At 49.4% G+C, this 16,440-nt stretch overlaps 1 protein-coding gene across 1 annotated transcript in view; it reads right to left on the reverse strand.

The window, feature by feature from the left end:
* Positions 1-16,440, reverse strand: part of WDR47 (WD repeat domain 47) — a 381,791-nt gene that overhangs the window by 136,901 nt on the left and 228,450 nt on the right. The window contains exon 9 of the mRNA XM_078668245.1: positions 7,148-7,223. Coding sequence (XP_078524371.1) covers positions 7,148-7,223 — 76 coding nt within the window. The remainder of the gene's footprint in view (positions 1-7,147; positions 7,224-16,440) is intronic.

The following is a 16,440-nucleotide window of genomic DNA, read 5'->3' on the forward strand; positions in this document are numbered from 1 at the left end:
TATTTGTAAGCTATATTTTCAAATATCCGTTTCTTTGAACACTTGCTATCACACTTATTCCAGGCTGTCCATCTCTATTCGATACATCCAAACCGGAAGTAAGTGTACTGGCCCCACTGTAGAAATCCACCTCTGCAACAGTAATTATTAACACAACCTTTGCTGTCTTGACAGCTTTCTCCCACTCTTTCTGCCGTGCTGTCAGCCGCAAGAACGTGTTCGAAGCTATTTCTGCCTACAATGTAATTCTGATTTATGACACAAGACGCACCCAGCTGGAACTCCGAAGGAAACCGCCACACTCCACGAAAGGGAAAGTAAAATGAAAAGCACCAGAGCTTTATATAACTTGTATTTACCATCAACAAAAAAACACAATGCACAGGGTAAGACGTTCATTCAGGAACAAAGACCAGTGCTTAAACTCTGAAACAAACCATACAGATGGGAGAGGTGTGGCGCCGCGGCCAGGGCGACTGACGCTGGAATCTGGGGATCACGGTTCGATCCCCGGCTCCGGCGGCAGGTTAGCCCAGCACCATGTGACTCTGGGCAATAGCTTGCTTAATCTTCCCGACGGCCCTCAGCGCCTAGAGACCCTTACGGGTGATTGTGCGCTTTACAAATGTGGATTATTTATTTATACAGCAATGTCCACAGCACTCTCCGTAACCGCACCGAGCTCTTAATTGAGCCATTTAAATGCAGAGGGCGAGGGCTGGTGTTTCCTGTTCAGCACAAAGGAGCCACATCCTGGGTGGCGCCGCGGCGCCCCTGGCTTCTCATCACGGCGCACCGGGGTGCCGCGGCGCACACTTTGGGAACCACCGCCTTAGGGCAACTGTGAATTCTGATCCAACATATCCAGTTGCCCGACACATCAAAATGGAGCATGACAACATCCTCAATGTGCTCAAATACTTTGTCATTGACAGTGTTCCTCTCAATAAGAGAGGGGGGAACCGAGAAAAGCAACTTACACAGCTTGAGACAAAGTACATTATAGAACTTGACACCCAGGCTCCCAAAGGGTTGAACATCTGTGAAGATCTTCATCATTATCTTTAAATCACCCTGTATGGGAGACCGAGCACAATCAATCAATCAATCAATCAATCATGCCATTTGTATAGCGCACTACTCACCCGGGAGGGTCTCAAGGCACTTGGGGGGAGGGGTATGCTACTGCTCGAACAGCCAGGTCTTGAGTTGTTTCCTGAAGGCGAGATGGTCCTGGGTCAGCCGAAGGTGGATGGGGAGGGAGTTCCAAGTCTTGGCAGCCAAGTAAGAGAAGGATCTTCCTCCGGCGGTGGCTCTTCGGATGCGTGGTACGGCTGCGAGGGCGAGGCTGGTGGACCGTAGCTCGCGGGTGGGCGTGTAGAAGGTCAGGCGGTCGTTGAGGTACTTGGGGCCCAGGTCGTGGAGAGACTTGTGTGCGTGGGTGAGGAGCCGGAACGTGATCCTCTTGTCGACGGGGAGCCAGTGCAGGTTCCTCAGGTGGCTGGAGATGTGGCTGCGTCGGGGGACATCCAGGATGAGTCGGGCGGAGGCGTTCTGGATGCGCTGGAGTCTTTTCTGTAGCTTGGCTGTGGTTCCGGCGTAGAGGGCGTTTCCGTAGTCCAGTCGGCTGGTGACGAGTGCCTGGGTAACAGTCTTCCTGGTCTCGGTCGGGATCCAGCGGAAGATCTTGCGAAGCATACGCAGGGTGTTGAAGCACGATGAGGAGACGGCGTTGACTTGTCTGGTCATTGAGAGGGAGGGGTCCAGGATGAAGCCCAGGTTGCGTGCGTGGTCGGTTGGCTTGGGTGCGGTGCCCAGGGCTGGGGGCCACCAGGAGTCGTCCCAGGCGGAGGGCGAAGATCCCAGGATGAGGACTTCCGTCTTGTCCGAGTTCAGTTTCAGGCGGCTGTCCTTCATCCACTCGGCGACATCTTTCATCCCTTCGTGTAGGCAGGTTCTGGCGGTGTCGGGGTCTCTGGTGAGGGAGAGGATCAGCTGGGTGTCGTCGGCGTAAGAGATGATGTTGAGGTTGTGCTGGCGTGCGATGGCTGCGAGAGGTTTCATGTAGATGTTGAAGAGGGTGGGGCTGAGTGAAGATCCTTGCGGGACGCCGCAGATGACTTCGGTGGCCTCGGAGCGAAACGGGGGGAGGCGGACTCTTTGTGTTCTTCCGGCGAGGAACGAGATGATCCACTCCAGTGCCTTCTCTTGGATACCGATGTTGCTGAGGCGCTGGACTAGGGTGAGGTGGCAGACCGTGTCGAACGCAGCGGAGAGGTCCAGGAGGATGAGGGCCACTGTTTCCCCCTTGTCGAGCAGGGTCCGGATGTCATCGGTGGCTGCGATGAGGGCGGTCTCGGTGCTGTGGTTGGCTCTGAAGCCGGACTGCGAGGGGTCGAGGGATCCGTTCGTCTCGAGGAAGGCGGTCAGCTGTCTGTTGACGATCTTCTCGATGACTTTAGCAGGAAAGGGGAGGAGCGAGATGGGGCGGAAGTTTTTGAGATCGGTGGGGTCCGCTGTAGGTTTCTTCAGGAGGGCGCAGATCTCGGCGTGCTTCCAGCTCTCCGGGAAGGTGGCGGTGTTGAAGGAGGCGTTGATGATGTTCCGGAGTTGGGGTGCGATGGTGGAGTCGGCCTTGTTGAAGACGTGGTGTGGGCAGGGGTCGGTCGGTGATCCGGAGTGGATGGTGTTCATCGTGCGGGCTGTGTCTTCGGTGGTCACCGTGGTCCAGGTGCGAAGGGTGGCGGTGGGGGGCGTTGGTTCGACGGTTGGGTGCGTGGGTGGGGCGCCGAAGCTGTTGTGGATGTCGGCGATCTTGCGGTGGAAGAACGAGGCGAGGGAGTCGCAGAGGTCTTGTGACGGAGTGATGTCGTTGGTGCCGGTGCTGGGGTTGGAGAACTCCTTGACGATAGTGAAGAGCTCTTTGCTGTCGTGGGCGTTGTTGTCCAGTCGTTCCTTCAGGGATTTCTTCTTGGTGGTGTGGATGAGCTGGTGGTGCTTGCGGGTAGCGTGTTTGAGGGCGGTCATGTTGTCGGTGGTCCGGTCGAGGAGCCAGGCTTTCTCGAGGGTGCGGCAGGTCTTCTTGGAGTCCTTGAGGACGTCGGTGAACCAGGATGCCTTCTTGCTTAAGGATCTGCTGGGAGGGTTCTTTAGTGGCGCGAGGTCGTCGGCGCAGGCGGTCAGCCACTGTGTGAAGTTGCGGGCTGCTTCGTTGGGGTCCGTTGTGTTGGCGGGTGGGCTCTGGCTGAGGGAGGTGGTGAGCTGGTCTGCGGTGATCTTGCTCCAATTCCTGTGAGGTACCTGTTGCGGGTGGTGGTGGGTCGTGGATCTTTTGAAGCTGAAGTGGACGCAGCTGTGGTCGGTCCAGTGGAGTCCGGTGGCGTGGCTGAAAGTGATGTACTTGCTGGAAGAGAAGACGGGATCAAGCATGTGGCCGGCGTAGTGGGTGGGGGTGTTGACCAGTTGCTTGAGTCCGAGGTTTGGCGAGGTTTTCCAGCAGGGCGGTGGTGTTGCGGTCCTTGTTGTTCTCCAGGTGGAAGTTGAGGTCCCCGAGGAGGATGTAGTCGGTGGAGGGGAGGGCGTGCGGGCTGATGAAGTCTGTGATGTCTTCGCTGAATTGTGTGCGTGGTCCCGGGGGTCTGTAGACGAGGGTGCCTCTGAGGGTCGTCTTAGGGTCGGTGTGAATCTGGAAGTGGAGATGTTCGGCTGCGGCGAAGGAGTCGTTGGCGTCGGTCGTGATGCGGATGGTGTTCCTGTGGACGATGGCGATGCCACCTCCGATCTGGTTGATGCGGTCCCTGCTGATGATCTTGTACCCGTCCGGGATGGCGATGGCGATGTCGGGTGCAGAGGAGGAGTTCATCCAGGTTTCCGTGAGGAAGGCGACGTCCGGTGATGTAGCGTCGAGGAGGTTCCAGAGTTCCACGGCGTGTCTGTGGACGGAGCGGGTGTTGATCAGGATGCACTTGAGGTGGTTGCTGCTGGTGTTTGTCTTGGCGGGTGCGGGGCAGGTTCGGAGGCAGGTGAACTTGCAGGTGCAGCAGGTGAAGGGTCCGTGGGTGCGTCTCGGGGTGGCTCGGCAGCAGGCGTGGGTCCGGCCGGCATTGAGTGCGTTGAGAGTGGCGGCGTCGTAGGTCAGTCGGGTCGTCTTGCCTCGGCGGGGAGGGCTAGGGGTCCTGGCGCTGGGCGCGGGCCAGGCGCGGACGGGCGCAGATGGGCTTACCTTTGGCGCACCTTTGGCGCTCAATCGGTGCTCCCGCTGCGCGGTCGCTCTGGGGGCGTCATAAGTAAGGAGCCGGGAGGGAGGAGCAGCTGGGTGGCGGGAGCGGGGTGGCGAATGGAATCACAGGGGGGCGGGGCCGCAGGGAGGCAGCGGCGGGAAATTGCAAGAAGCAGCGGGCAGCGGGAAATTCCCAGGAGCAGCGGGAAATTCCCAGGAGCAGCGGGCAGCGAGCGAAGGAATCTGCAGGCAGGAGGCGGCAAAGGCAGGCAGGAGCGGCAGCAGTGAGTGGGGCGACCAAGCCCTGTGGAGGGCTGAGCGGTCACACTCTGTGGTCCCCTACGGTCCCCTTAAGTAAGGAGCCGGGAGGGAGGAGCAGCTGGGTGGCGGGAGCGGGGCGGCGAATGGAATCACAGAGGGGGGCGGGGCCGCAGGGAGGCAGCGGCAGGAAATTCCAAGAAGCAGCGGGCAGCGGGAAATTCCCAGGAGCAGCAGGAAATTCCCAGGAGCAGCGGGAAATTCCCAGGAGCAGCGGGCAGCGAGCGAAGGAATCTGCAGGCAGGAGGCGGCAAAGGCAGGCAGGAGCGGCAGCAGTGAGTGGGGCGACCAAGCCCTGTGGAGGGCTGAGCGGTCACACTCTGTGGTCCCCTACGGTCCCCTTAAGTAAGGAGCCGGGAGGGAGGAGCAGCTGGGTGGCGGGAGCGGGGCGGCGAATGGAATCACAGGGGGGCGGGGCCACAGGGAGGCAGCGGCGGGAAATTCCAAGAAGCAGCGGGCAGCGGGAAATTCCCAGGAGCAGCGGGAAATTCCCAGGAGCAGCGGGAAATTCCCAGGAGCAGCGGGCAGCGACCGAAGAAATCTGCAGGCAGGAGGCGGCAAAGGCAGGCAGGAGCGGCAGCAGTGAGTGGGGCGACCAAGCCCTGTGGAGGGCTGGACCAACTCGCTGTGACGTCCATCCTCCTCTGTTCTAGTGCATGCTTTCTGCTTTGTACATATGTCTGTGATTGCGTTTGGTCTTATTCTGTACCGGTTTCCTAACTTTTGGCTTGCGGGATATTCCCGCTGCACAGTGACCCCCTTCCATGAATGCTACACTTGGTGGGGGACTCTCTGATTTATTCTGAACTAGCTCTGACATCTCGGCTCTCCCACCCTTTTCTCCAGGTTGTTCTTTATATCATCTTTTTAGCACTTGTCACTTTACAGCACATTTCATTTAGTACTACAGATTTGGATGCACAATTGTGGAGAAGGACTCTCCACCTATTTGATTAGGGGCAATATAGGTCAACAGTACATTTGTTTTTTCTTTGGTATGCCCGAGAAGTCTACATAACATGACCAATGTCCAGTTGACAGAGAGAACTTTATTAGGAATAGTGATGTTTAGGCATGCTCCTATGTTATCAAGCACATGGGTTGTTTTTTTGTGCATTTGTGCAGTTATGTTTTCTAATTTGTCACTAATATATTTTAAGAGCGTATCTAATAAGCGCCTTACATATTCCATCAATATTCATGTTTTCCTGTTAGTGTGCCTGCTCTCATCAATGAGGGCTGTTACTTTTTCATTATTTTGTCATTTTATTATCACTTCATGTCAGGCGCTCACTTATGTTTTGTGTATTTTGCATTTCATATGTAATCAGAACAATGTACATTTATCCATTCTATGTGTATTACTTACTTCAATGAGTCCTTCGCCAACAGTTTTTTAGATTTGTGTAGTTTTACATTTGTGAAAGTATTTCTTTTCTGTCCATCCAATTGGTAGTTTTGTAAAATCACGTGATTTTGACACTTTAAGTATTTATGTCAGACCTTTGAGCGATGCCGGTATGTGAGCAACACTACCGTGTTAGCCGAAACGCGTCATTTGTCCGTATTATTTGCACTTTGATGGAAGAATAAATCATTACTGCAGCCTGCAGTGATTGAAATCACCGTAAGAGTCTGTCTCTCTGTTTGGTGGGTTACAGCACCTGAGCGGTAATTGGATACATATATACAAATATACATATATTAGCTAAACCTTTATGTAGGTTAGACCTAAAAATAGCCCAATACGTAAACCTAAAAGGACAAAAACATTTTTTCACAATACAGATAGTACATGAAAATCTATCATATTGGCAATATCAATCTGAATATTCCAACATATATTCCAACACTCAGCAAATGCTCTGAACAGAGGATACCTGGAACCACAAACCAGTGGCGTAACACAGGCCCCTGTATCCCCTGCGGTGCAGGGACCCCTCAAGCTCCAGGGGGCCCCTCAGCACAATACTCTGGCTGGAGAGCTCCTGATTGAGTCCAATGGGGGGCCCATCCACGTACCTTGCAGGAGGGGCCTCGAGTTCTGTACGCCAGTGCTACAATCTCCTTAGCCTTGCACTATACATCAAGATCTGCCTCTGCCACCCATACATAAGCCCATAGCAAAATCTTCTGATATTGACCAGATCTGTTATGGTATGATGGACAATTATGTTTCAAATGTTGATTGAACTACGCTACAAAAATGTTTTGATACCCAATTTGTTTGAAACAGCAAGGCCCTATGGTGCATAATATAATATAGAATGTTTGAAGATAGAAATCAATCAATAAAGATAATTTTAAAATGCAAAAAGATGATCAGAACTTTGTTTTCAAAATCTAAAAATCGAATGGGATCAGAGCGCTTATCACCATTTAACAGTTACAGTAAATTCTGATTGAAACTGTGTGTTCTGTTCCAAATAAACATTAAGAATTTAGAGTAGATGAGTAAAATCACAAAAAAGCTCACTCAAAAATTCTCAGACATTATTTGTCAGCTATCTTGATGGCAAATGTGTATCGAGAATAGGAACTCGCACAAAGAGATGACTGGAAAAGCAATGTACTTGTTAATATAAAACATGAATGCATATAAATTGGTACCTCTCCAACATTATTTCTAGTTCCAATCCCAGAAGAATCTTCCAAACGGGGTTGATTAGAGCGTTCTTTTCCACTGCTAATACAAAACAGATGAAACTTAGTTTGAATTTTGGGGCCACAATTAATGCTAAACAGCATGCAATATCACATTGGAATGACATTAGCCCTGTTTTAAGACCGCAGGTAGACTTTGACTCTCATACTAAAGACTGTACAAACTGCAGCCGCAAATGCCAATACTGCAGGTTACGATAGTTTCTGGTGTGCAACTTGGAACTGTGCCAAATTTAAATAACAGAATAGTTGATACCATGTTAATGTGCAGTTTTACCCAGATGTGCAAACTTGGACTTTGTGCATTCTGTTAACACAATTTTGTCAGGAATCATTTGGGAAAAATCGTGCTGGCAAAACCCCGGCCTGTGCTATTAACACCCAACTTGGAATCTCGATTCAAGAACAAATTCCTATTTGTGGGTGAATCAGAATTCATGCACCCATCAGAAGGAGGGCGCTTCATGCCTAGAAGCCAAATGACGCATGTGCTATCGTAAATAATTAAAGTTTGTAGATGCTCACTTAGGTAAAACAACCTTTCAGACTGCCATTTTAATCTTCTTAGTATAGCTCAGGAGCTTAATACAAATTGCAGGATTGTTTTAGCATTAGGACTAGCACTCACTATGAATGTAACCACAGAAGGCTGCATGTTATTAAGTTGAACAAAGCCAAAGACAATTCATTGTGGAAAGAGTTCATTTATTGAGAACTTGAAAATGACCGCGACTCTACACTATAAAATGTCCTAGGAACAACTACAAGGCAAACAATATTTCAATCAATCAGTATTTGTACTGTATCGCCGGGAGTATCTGGATGCTGGGGTGCAAAGTCTGTGTTGAATGGCCAGGTCTTGAGGAAAGTGGCAGGTAGAGGGAAGAAACGAGCAGAAAAGGCAAAACAGAGTAAAAAAAAACTAGCAAGCAGAAAGGGCAAAACAAAGGGCAGAAACATTGGCAGAAAAGGCAAAACAGAGCAGAAGAAGGCCAAATAGAGATCAGAAAACAAGCAGAAGAGGCAAAACGGAAGGCAGAAAAATTAGCAGAAAAGGCAAAACAGAGCATATGAGGTCAAAACGGAAGGCACAAAAACTTGCAGAGAAGGCAAAACAGAAAGCAGAAAAATTTGAAGAAAAAATGAAAATAAAGGGCAGAAAAACAAGCAGAAAAGGAAAAACAGAGCAATAAATGAGTATAAGAGGAATAAACAGAGGGCAGCAGGTAGGCAGGCAGCAGAGGGGGTGCGGGCAAGCTGGACAAGAAAACTGTTGCAGGGGTAGCCGGCACGAGCTAACATTTCAGTAGAATTTAAGTAAAGGCACTGTGTTTGAATTCCTCTTTAAACATTAAAACAGCTTTGGAATCGCCCAAATTAAAAGCACTGTTGTGCTACAAACTGCTTTTCAATGCATTGCCTCAACAAACTGTTGAGGCAATTCCTTCACACACTGCATCGCACCTCTTTCTTGTTTGTTCCCCAATTACCATCATCTCCCTTATGCCCGGTCTTCATCCTAGCATTACTGACCGACTGAGCCTGGATATGATATGAAATGATAAAAGTTATTTATAAAGCGCACGTTCACCAGCGGTTTCTTGGCGCTTGGGTGGAGGGGCTTAGTGGAGAAGTGTGCTCACTGGTTAGAAGCGGCAGACCCTGAAGCAGAGGTCAGACCCGGGATCAGGGTTCAATTCCCGACGCGGCAGGGTCTTGGGCTCAATGTCCGCGGACTCGATAATTCTCGCCTCGGTGCCTACTCTAATCATGGGTCCCACTCTGCAACTCTCGGCAATAGCTTGCTTAATCTCCACAACGGCCCGACAGCGCTGGGATGCCTGGCTTCACCATGGGGGTGCACTGGAGGGGGCATCTCACAGTGAAAGCCAGGATGGGTTCCACAGTGGTATACAGCGCCAGGATGCCCCGAGATGGGGCGGCAGGGCGCTTTACAAGTATACACACATTTACATTTAAGACCGAGGCAGTGTAAAGGAGTTAGTTGTATGCTTGGGAGAAGAACCAAGTCTTAAGCGATTTCCTGGATTGGGAGTAGGAGGGTATTTGGCGAAGTTCTGGAGGGAGAGAATTCCACAGAAGTGGTGCTTGGGTCGAAAATCTCAGACCACCATGTTTTTTTTGTTTGAATGTGCAAGGGGACAAGAGGGTCAGACGGGAGGAGCATAGGTCGCGGGGAGGAACATAACAATGAATTCGGGAAGCAATAAAAGAGGGTCCATGGGATGATAGGGCTCTATGGATCAGGCAGCCAAGTTTGAAGAGACTGCGCTGGGTCACTGGGAGCTAGTGAAGGCTCTTAAGGAGGGGCTTGGTATGGCTGAACTTCGGCTGGCAGTGGATTAGCCTAGCAGCTTGATTCTGGACCAGTTGGAGTCGGTGGGATTGCTATGCCGGAATTCGGGCATACAATGAGTTGGCATAGTCGATGCGGGACATAACTAGTGCCAGGGTGACTTGGACGAGAGATTCATATGAAAGAAATCTACTGATTTCCTGATTCTGCGTAGATGGAAAAAGCAGACCAAAACCACAGAGTTGATTTGGGCCCTCATGGAGAGGTCGCTACTAATGGTGACCCCTTGGCTCTTGACAGAGTTGACTGGGGAAGGCGGGCAGCCCAGGGAGAGGGTCCAGAAATTGGAGTTCCAAGGGTTGCCTGGGGGCCCTGTAAGGACCAGCTCTGTCTTATCGGGATTAAGCTTTAGCTGGTTAGCATTCATCCAGCTACTGATGAAGGTCATAGTGGATTGAACGTTCTCTATAGAGGAGGGAGAGGGCTCAATGTTGAAGATGAGCTGAAGGTCATCAGCATAATTGAATATGACTACTGCTCTTTTCTGGAGTTCAGAGATCAGGGGAAGGATGTACAGATTAAACAAAAGGGGAGAGAGGGAGGAGCCCTTAGGGACTCCACAGGTGAGTCTTTTTTCATCCATGGAGATACTGGAGAGCCGGACTGCTTGATAGCGGTCATTGAGAAATGAGGAGAGCCATCTTAGCGGTGGGCCCCGGATGGTGGCGCTCTCGACCCGGTCGAGTAGAAGGGCGTGGTCGACGTTGTCGAAAGTCCAGGAGCACCAGTGCCTGCGAGGTGTCCTGAATGGCCCCCTTTCTAAGTTTGTCATGGACGGCCAGGGCAATGGACTCAGTGGATTGTTGGGGCCTAAAACCAGCTTGATGGGGGTCTAGAAAGTGGGAATGTTCCACAAATGTGCTTAGGCAATTAGCTACAAAGGCCTCCAGCATTTTGCCCAGGAAGGGAAGTAACGATATAGGGCGGAAATTGCTTAGCATCTCGGATTCTGCACCTACTTTTTTGAGTCTGGGTGAGACTACTGCAGTTTTGAAAGAATTGGGGACAACGCCCAAGGTGAGGGAGTTATTGAGGAGAGAAGGGGGGGTGGGGTCGGGATATTGAAAAAGATCTCCCAGGCAATGTGAGGGGGACAGCTGTCCCGCGGGGAGCCGGAGCAAACTTTTTTGAAGAGGGAGAAGAAGACCTCCTGAGTGATCAAAGGGAAGTGGGAAAAGAGAAAGGGGTTGCAGGGAACGTGACTGGGATTGGGGGGTGAGGGAGCCTTGGGAATACTGGTTTTGATATTGGTAATTTTATCGATAAAGTAAGTGTTAAGGGAATCGCAGAGAGATTGTGATGGTAAGGGTTTGACAGTGACGCGGTCAGGTTTCACAAGTTCGTCCACAATGGAGAAGATGTCTTTGGCTTTACTAGTCGAGTCCAAGATCTTTGAGGAGAAGTATTCAGTTTTGGCTGTTAGGATGGCGGTTTTATAGTCCTTTAAGGCCGAGATAAAGATGGATTTTTTAAAGGGGCATTAGTCGAGTCTCCACTTGCGCTCGGTTTGGCGTAGGGCAAGTTTTCTGTCCTTAAGGTCCTTGGTGAAACAATGCTGGGCATCATGGGTGCTTTTATTTTTGAGTTTTTTCACGGGAGCAAAGTTGTCTCTTGCCAGGGCCAACCAGGAGTTAAGGTCTTCGGCCTGAGTGTATGGTGAAGCCGGAGATCCGGTAGGCTGAGAGGAACTAGGTGTGGCGGTAGATAGAAGTGTACAGAGAGCAGGAATATTTACCCGACTCCAGTTCCTGGTCATGAAAGGATCAGGGGTGGGGGGTTTGGAGGTAGAGGGGGTAGTGATGGAGAAAGCAATAAAAAAGTGGTCAGACCAGGTACAGGGAGAAATATTGACATTGGTGATGTCAAGGTTTGAGGTCGAGACTTGGTCCAGGGTGTGTCCTTTTGTGTGGGTGGCCTCTTTGACGTGCTGGGTGAAGTTCATGCCATTGTGCAACTCAGAGAAGTCTATCGAGCAGGGGCTTTCACGCGGGTCATGAGGCCAGTAATTAAAGTCCCCTATGATAAGAATCTTAAAATAATTGATCACCAATTCCGCTGTCAGGTTGCCGAATAGTTGGAGAAAATTAGGCATGTGGGTGGGGGGGGGGGGCCTGTAAAATAGGACACATGTGAAAGGGGAATCTTTGGATTCAAGTTTGAACAGCAGGAAGTCCACAGAGGGAAATTTTGAGGTGGTAAGGGAAGTGAATTTATGAGATTGGGAAATAATGGCTGCAATTCTCCCCCCATCTTGCCCACAGGCCTACTCGCCTGGAGGATGTAGTGGTTGTCTGGGATGGTGGCCAGAATGTCCGGAGTGGATTCGGTTGAGAGCCATGGAGCAGTATGTCTGGCTTGATGGAGTCTAGAAGATAAAAAAATCTCTAGCTGGTGCTTAACCAAGGAGCGGGTGTTGAGATACCATATGGACAAACAGTCGGGATTGGGCCTGGTAGAATAAGGTGAGGTTTTAGGGAGGGAACCCCTTGGGCTCCTCAGTGTCGTGTGAGGAAAAGGGTAGGGGGTGAGGCTGTGAGTGGTGTTTCTTAGGGACAGTATTCCAAAGGTATTTAGTGTGCTGACGTGGTCTGGGTGAATGGGCCAATCTCCCTGGAGAGATTTAAGCTCCATAGACGAGTAGCGGAGGGAGGCAGCGAGGAAAGACTGTCTTCCTGCGTGAGCCTGCACACTCCACAACAATCGGGAGAGCCCCGTGGTGGACCGGGGTGCAGGCGGAGAGTGCAGGAGGCGAGAAGGTGAATTTAAAGGTACTGTGCAAATGAGCAATTTAGTTCAGGTTAAAAATATGAATTAAAATACAAGCGAACAGCGAGGTGCGAGCGGTGATCAGGTGTGACTGCTGGGCATAAGATCGCCGAGCCTTACATTCCTAACAACGTTTCCCACTGCATTCAATCAGCGCGCGTCCACAGCACGATGGAAAAGCACATTCACAGTTATAGGCAGAGACACGGTGCTCCGCCCCAACTGGCATCAAGGAAAGACTGCCTTCCTGAGTAAGCCTGCACCCTCCACAACAATCGTGAGAGCCCCGTGTTTGACCGGGGTGCAGGCAGAGAGTGCTGGAGGTGAATTTAAAAGGTACTGTGCAAATGAGCAATTAGTTCAGGTTAAAAATAGAAATTAAAATACAAGCGAACACCGAGGTGCGAGCAGTAATCAGGTGTGACTGCTGGGCATAAGATAGCGAAGCCTTACATTCCTAACAACGTTTCCCACTGCATTCAATCAGCACACGTCCACCAACAGATCAGTATACCAGATCCTCCTCACTTAGCATGGAGTGGTTAGAACAGGCTGCGCGCATTCCCTTCTGCACGACTCTGGAAAGAAGTGAGATTCTCAGAAATGCATACAGCAGTTGCTGAACCAGATTAACCTAAAGGAGGTGCCCAAGAAACCAGTCAGAGGGAAACGTACGACACAAACCAGAAGACACTTTCTGTTCTGGGCCGTGGCGAAAAGAGTCACATATGTAAACCCCAATCTGGAGAAGATCACCAAAGTCTTGTTGGGGTGCAGCTCAAAGTCATGAAAGACTGCCGACAGTGCATGCACAATCACACTGAGGGAGCCTGCTACATAAGCCAATACTGGGCAGATGCCCCAAAACTGCATCCACTTCCAAAAACGAATTGCTTCCCAACACAGTTAGTGACATCACACCACCTCTTCTGTTGATCTAATGGATGGTGTAGGTGTTTTATGATAGAATCTGAATGGCCTCTCTGATATTGATGGAAGAAATACATTCATAGGAAGGCGAACCACTCAGAGTGTCAACACATTTATGTGCAGGCACTGCTCAGACACCGACCAAATGTCCCGCCACGATTTTGTCTAGATGGACGCCCCAACAAGGAAGCATTCATGACCACAAATACCTGAATCCGTAGAGGGCTGAAAAGTCAACCCTGCAGAGGAAGTTATCCACCAGTGCAGATCCTGATGCAGCAAATGGAAAATCTGCACCTGATCTGAGAGACTGCCTTGATGCTGAAGCCACTGCCTCTTCTGACACTAAAGGACTCATCTCCCACGTTGGGAAAGAGCACAAGGATGCACAAGGACAAGAGGCCTAGCAGACGCAAGACCTGTAGGCCCTGGCTGAAGCTCGAGTCAGACACCTTTGAAACCTTTCCCAAATATCCACAATTCTCTGAGGAGTAAAGACTGTCATGATGACTGTGCCTTTACGAACTAAAAATCCAAGTATAGAAATGCATGCGCTCGAGACATCCCCTGTGAAAGTGCTAGGACTGCCAGGACCTTCCTAAAGATGCCTGATGCTGTTGTCAGTTTGAACAAGGGAAACTGCAAACTTATAATCGTGGACCCTCCACCATTAACTTCAGGCAGCGCTAGTGGATGGAACAATTGGAAGATGAAAATAAGTATGCTGAAGGTCCAGAGACACCAACCAATTTCCTGAGTTCAAGGCCAACAGGAGCATCAAAGACAGCAGCGTGATCTTGTCCTGTCAAATGAACAGGCAACCTGAGTGCGAGGACATGCGAGTGTGGAGGGAATCAGCTGGGTTTAGAGGCAGTAGAGTGCGCAAGAGGATAGTGGGGAATGGATCAGCTGATACTGCAATTTCCAGATCCTTCTTGAACTATCTGTGAAACAGTCAGGAAGGCATTTGGATTCTGCTTAGAAGAAGTATGAATAGGCAGACTCTCTGTTGAGAAATGGGAAGACAAAAAGTGCAAATCAACTGAAACAGGCCTATGCTAGGCAATCGGTCAGTGGACTGGTGCCCTGAAAAGGGTTTTTACCATGCAGTCATTATTGTATGCAGCAGAGCCTCACTTGAACAGAAGCAAAGACTTTGAAGAACATGTGGAGGATCGCAAGATTTCTGTCAGAATGTTAGACCGCATGTCAAATTCTGACACTCTAGTCTTGATATAATTTGTTACTTCAAAATAAGTGCGTGGCTTAAATAGCCAGTCCCCAAACACCTGAAATGAATGTACAATAGTAACAATATTCAGCTGAATATGTTAAACATGTAAACAGGTCTTCCTTGTACAGCAAAGGGTGACCGTCAATGCGTCCATTCTGCAGGACCCCATATATTCAGTAAGGTGTGACCTTACGTATTTACTCAGAACAGCAAGAGAAAACAAGTTACTTACCTTACACTGTGGTTCTCCAGTATCGATATCTTTCATAGATTCACATACTTGAATCTTACCAGTCATCATGGTGGAAGTCCCACAGTAACAGTAATATAAGTACTGCTAAAGCATTAGCATTAAGAATCACATTGAAAACAACAGACATTTTTAGCGAATTCATATTGTTTCAATACATCCAAACTTCAACTAATCAGAGCAGAGATCCTGAAGCACCTGCAGAGCCACTATACCTCAAATTGTAAGCACAAGTGTAAAAAAGGAAAAAGAGGTATTACAGGTGTGAGCATTGACAGGGAGGATCGCATGTGATTCTATGAAAGATACCAATACTGGAGAACCACAATACACAGGTAAGTGAACCTATTTTTCACCAGTATTGTATCTTTCATAGGTTCACATACTTGAATCAGACTTGTAAGCGTTATCCAGTAAATGATGGAGGTGGGTAAGGCAAACCATCCCACCATGATAAAAATAATATAGCAAGATTAGCCTGAATTTAACACAAAGACCTGAAAAATATTGCTTGACGAAACCACAAAAAAGTTAAAATATAATCAAAATTGCCATACCTTAGAAAAATAGGCGCCACAGCCTTTCCAACTGCCACATCTGCCCTTTTCAGGGAATCCAGGCAGCAGTGCTTAATGAAGGTGTGGGCACTAATCCACGTTGCCGCTCTGCAGACGTCAGGCAAAAAACACTCATGCCAACAAGGCTGAAATAGCAGCGACTTTTCAAGTAGAATGTGCCTTCACCTTCGCAGATAGTGGTCTTTTTGCCTTCTCATGGCAGAAAGCGATAGTCAAAGACACCCAACAATGAGGCAAAATAAATCAGGAGTTAATATGTCTATCTGAAGATTCTGGTTCTCTCTTTTGAAGATTCTGGTTCTCCCTAGGTGCAACTTCAGATCACGTTGGATGTCAAGAGAGCGCGAGGCCCTCTCCAACTGAAGACAGTTTACTAAAGAATGATGGCAAAACCATGGGCTCATCTAAGTGGAAAGACGTTGGCACTTTCAGGATGAATTTAGGGCTAGATTAAGGAGACGTTCTGGGCAATTATCATTATGGTCTAACAGACTGGTTAGTGAATTGATGAAGGGCGTTTTTCGGTTCTACCCTCCTATTAATCCTCCGCCTGCACTTTGGCAGGTAAACACAGTTTTATTCCCACCTCATGAGATGCCCTTTCGAACTGATGCACAAAGCTGACTTGACATTTTTCTCTTGGAAAGTAGCTTTTCTTTTGGCTAGAACTTCTGCAAGAAGAATAAGTGAAATCCAATCTTTCACAATTTAAGAGCCTTATTTGCAATTTCATGATGATAGGGTCATCCTATGAACTATGAATAGTATCAAAAAGGGGAGTGAAGAGGTGGTGCTCAACGGCACCTAGGCGGGCGCATCCTCCTCTCCTGTAGGTACGGGTTATCAAAAAGGTCCACCTCAGACTGAGTTACTGTGTGTCCAGATGTTCTTGGAATACACAGTATGTGTTAAAATACCCCTCACACACCAAAGGGGCCCTCAGTGTCATGCTTCATCATCGGGGTCTTCCCGCCCCGCTGCGGGACGGGGCGTGCTACGACAAGCGACTACGCTGGAGCACCTTTCTTTTGAGGGTGCTATGTGAGCGTATTGGAGTGAGTGTCAGGAGGGTCAGGGGTGATATAAAGAGTGATGTTAAAATAA

Source organism: Lissotriton helveticus, chromosome 1_2 (genome assembly GCF_964261635.1).
Source record: "Lissotriton helveticus chromosome 1_2, aLisHel1.1, whole genome shotgun sequence".
Taxonomy (NCBI): domain Eukaryota; kingdom Metazoa; phylum Chordata; class Amphibia; order Caudata; family Salamandridae; genus Lissotriton; species Lissotriton helveticus.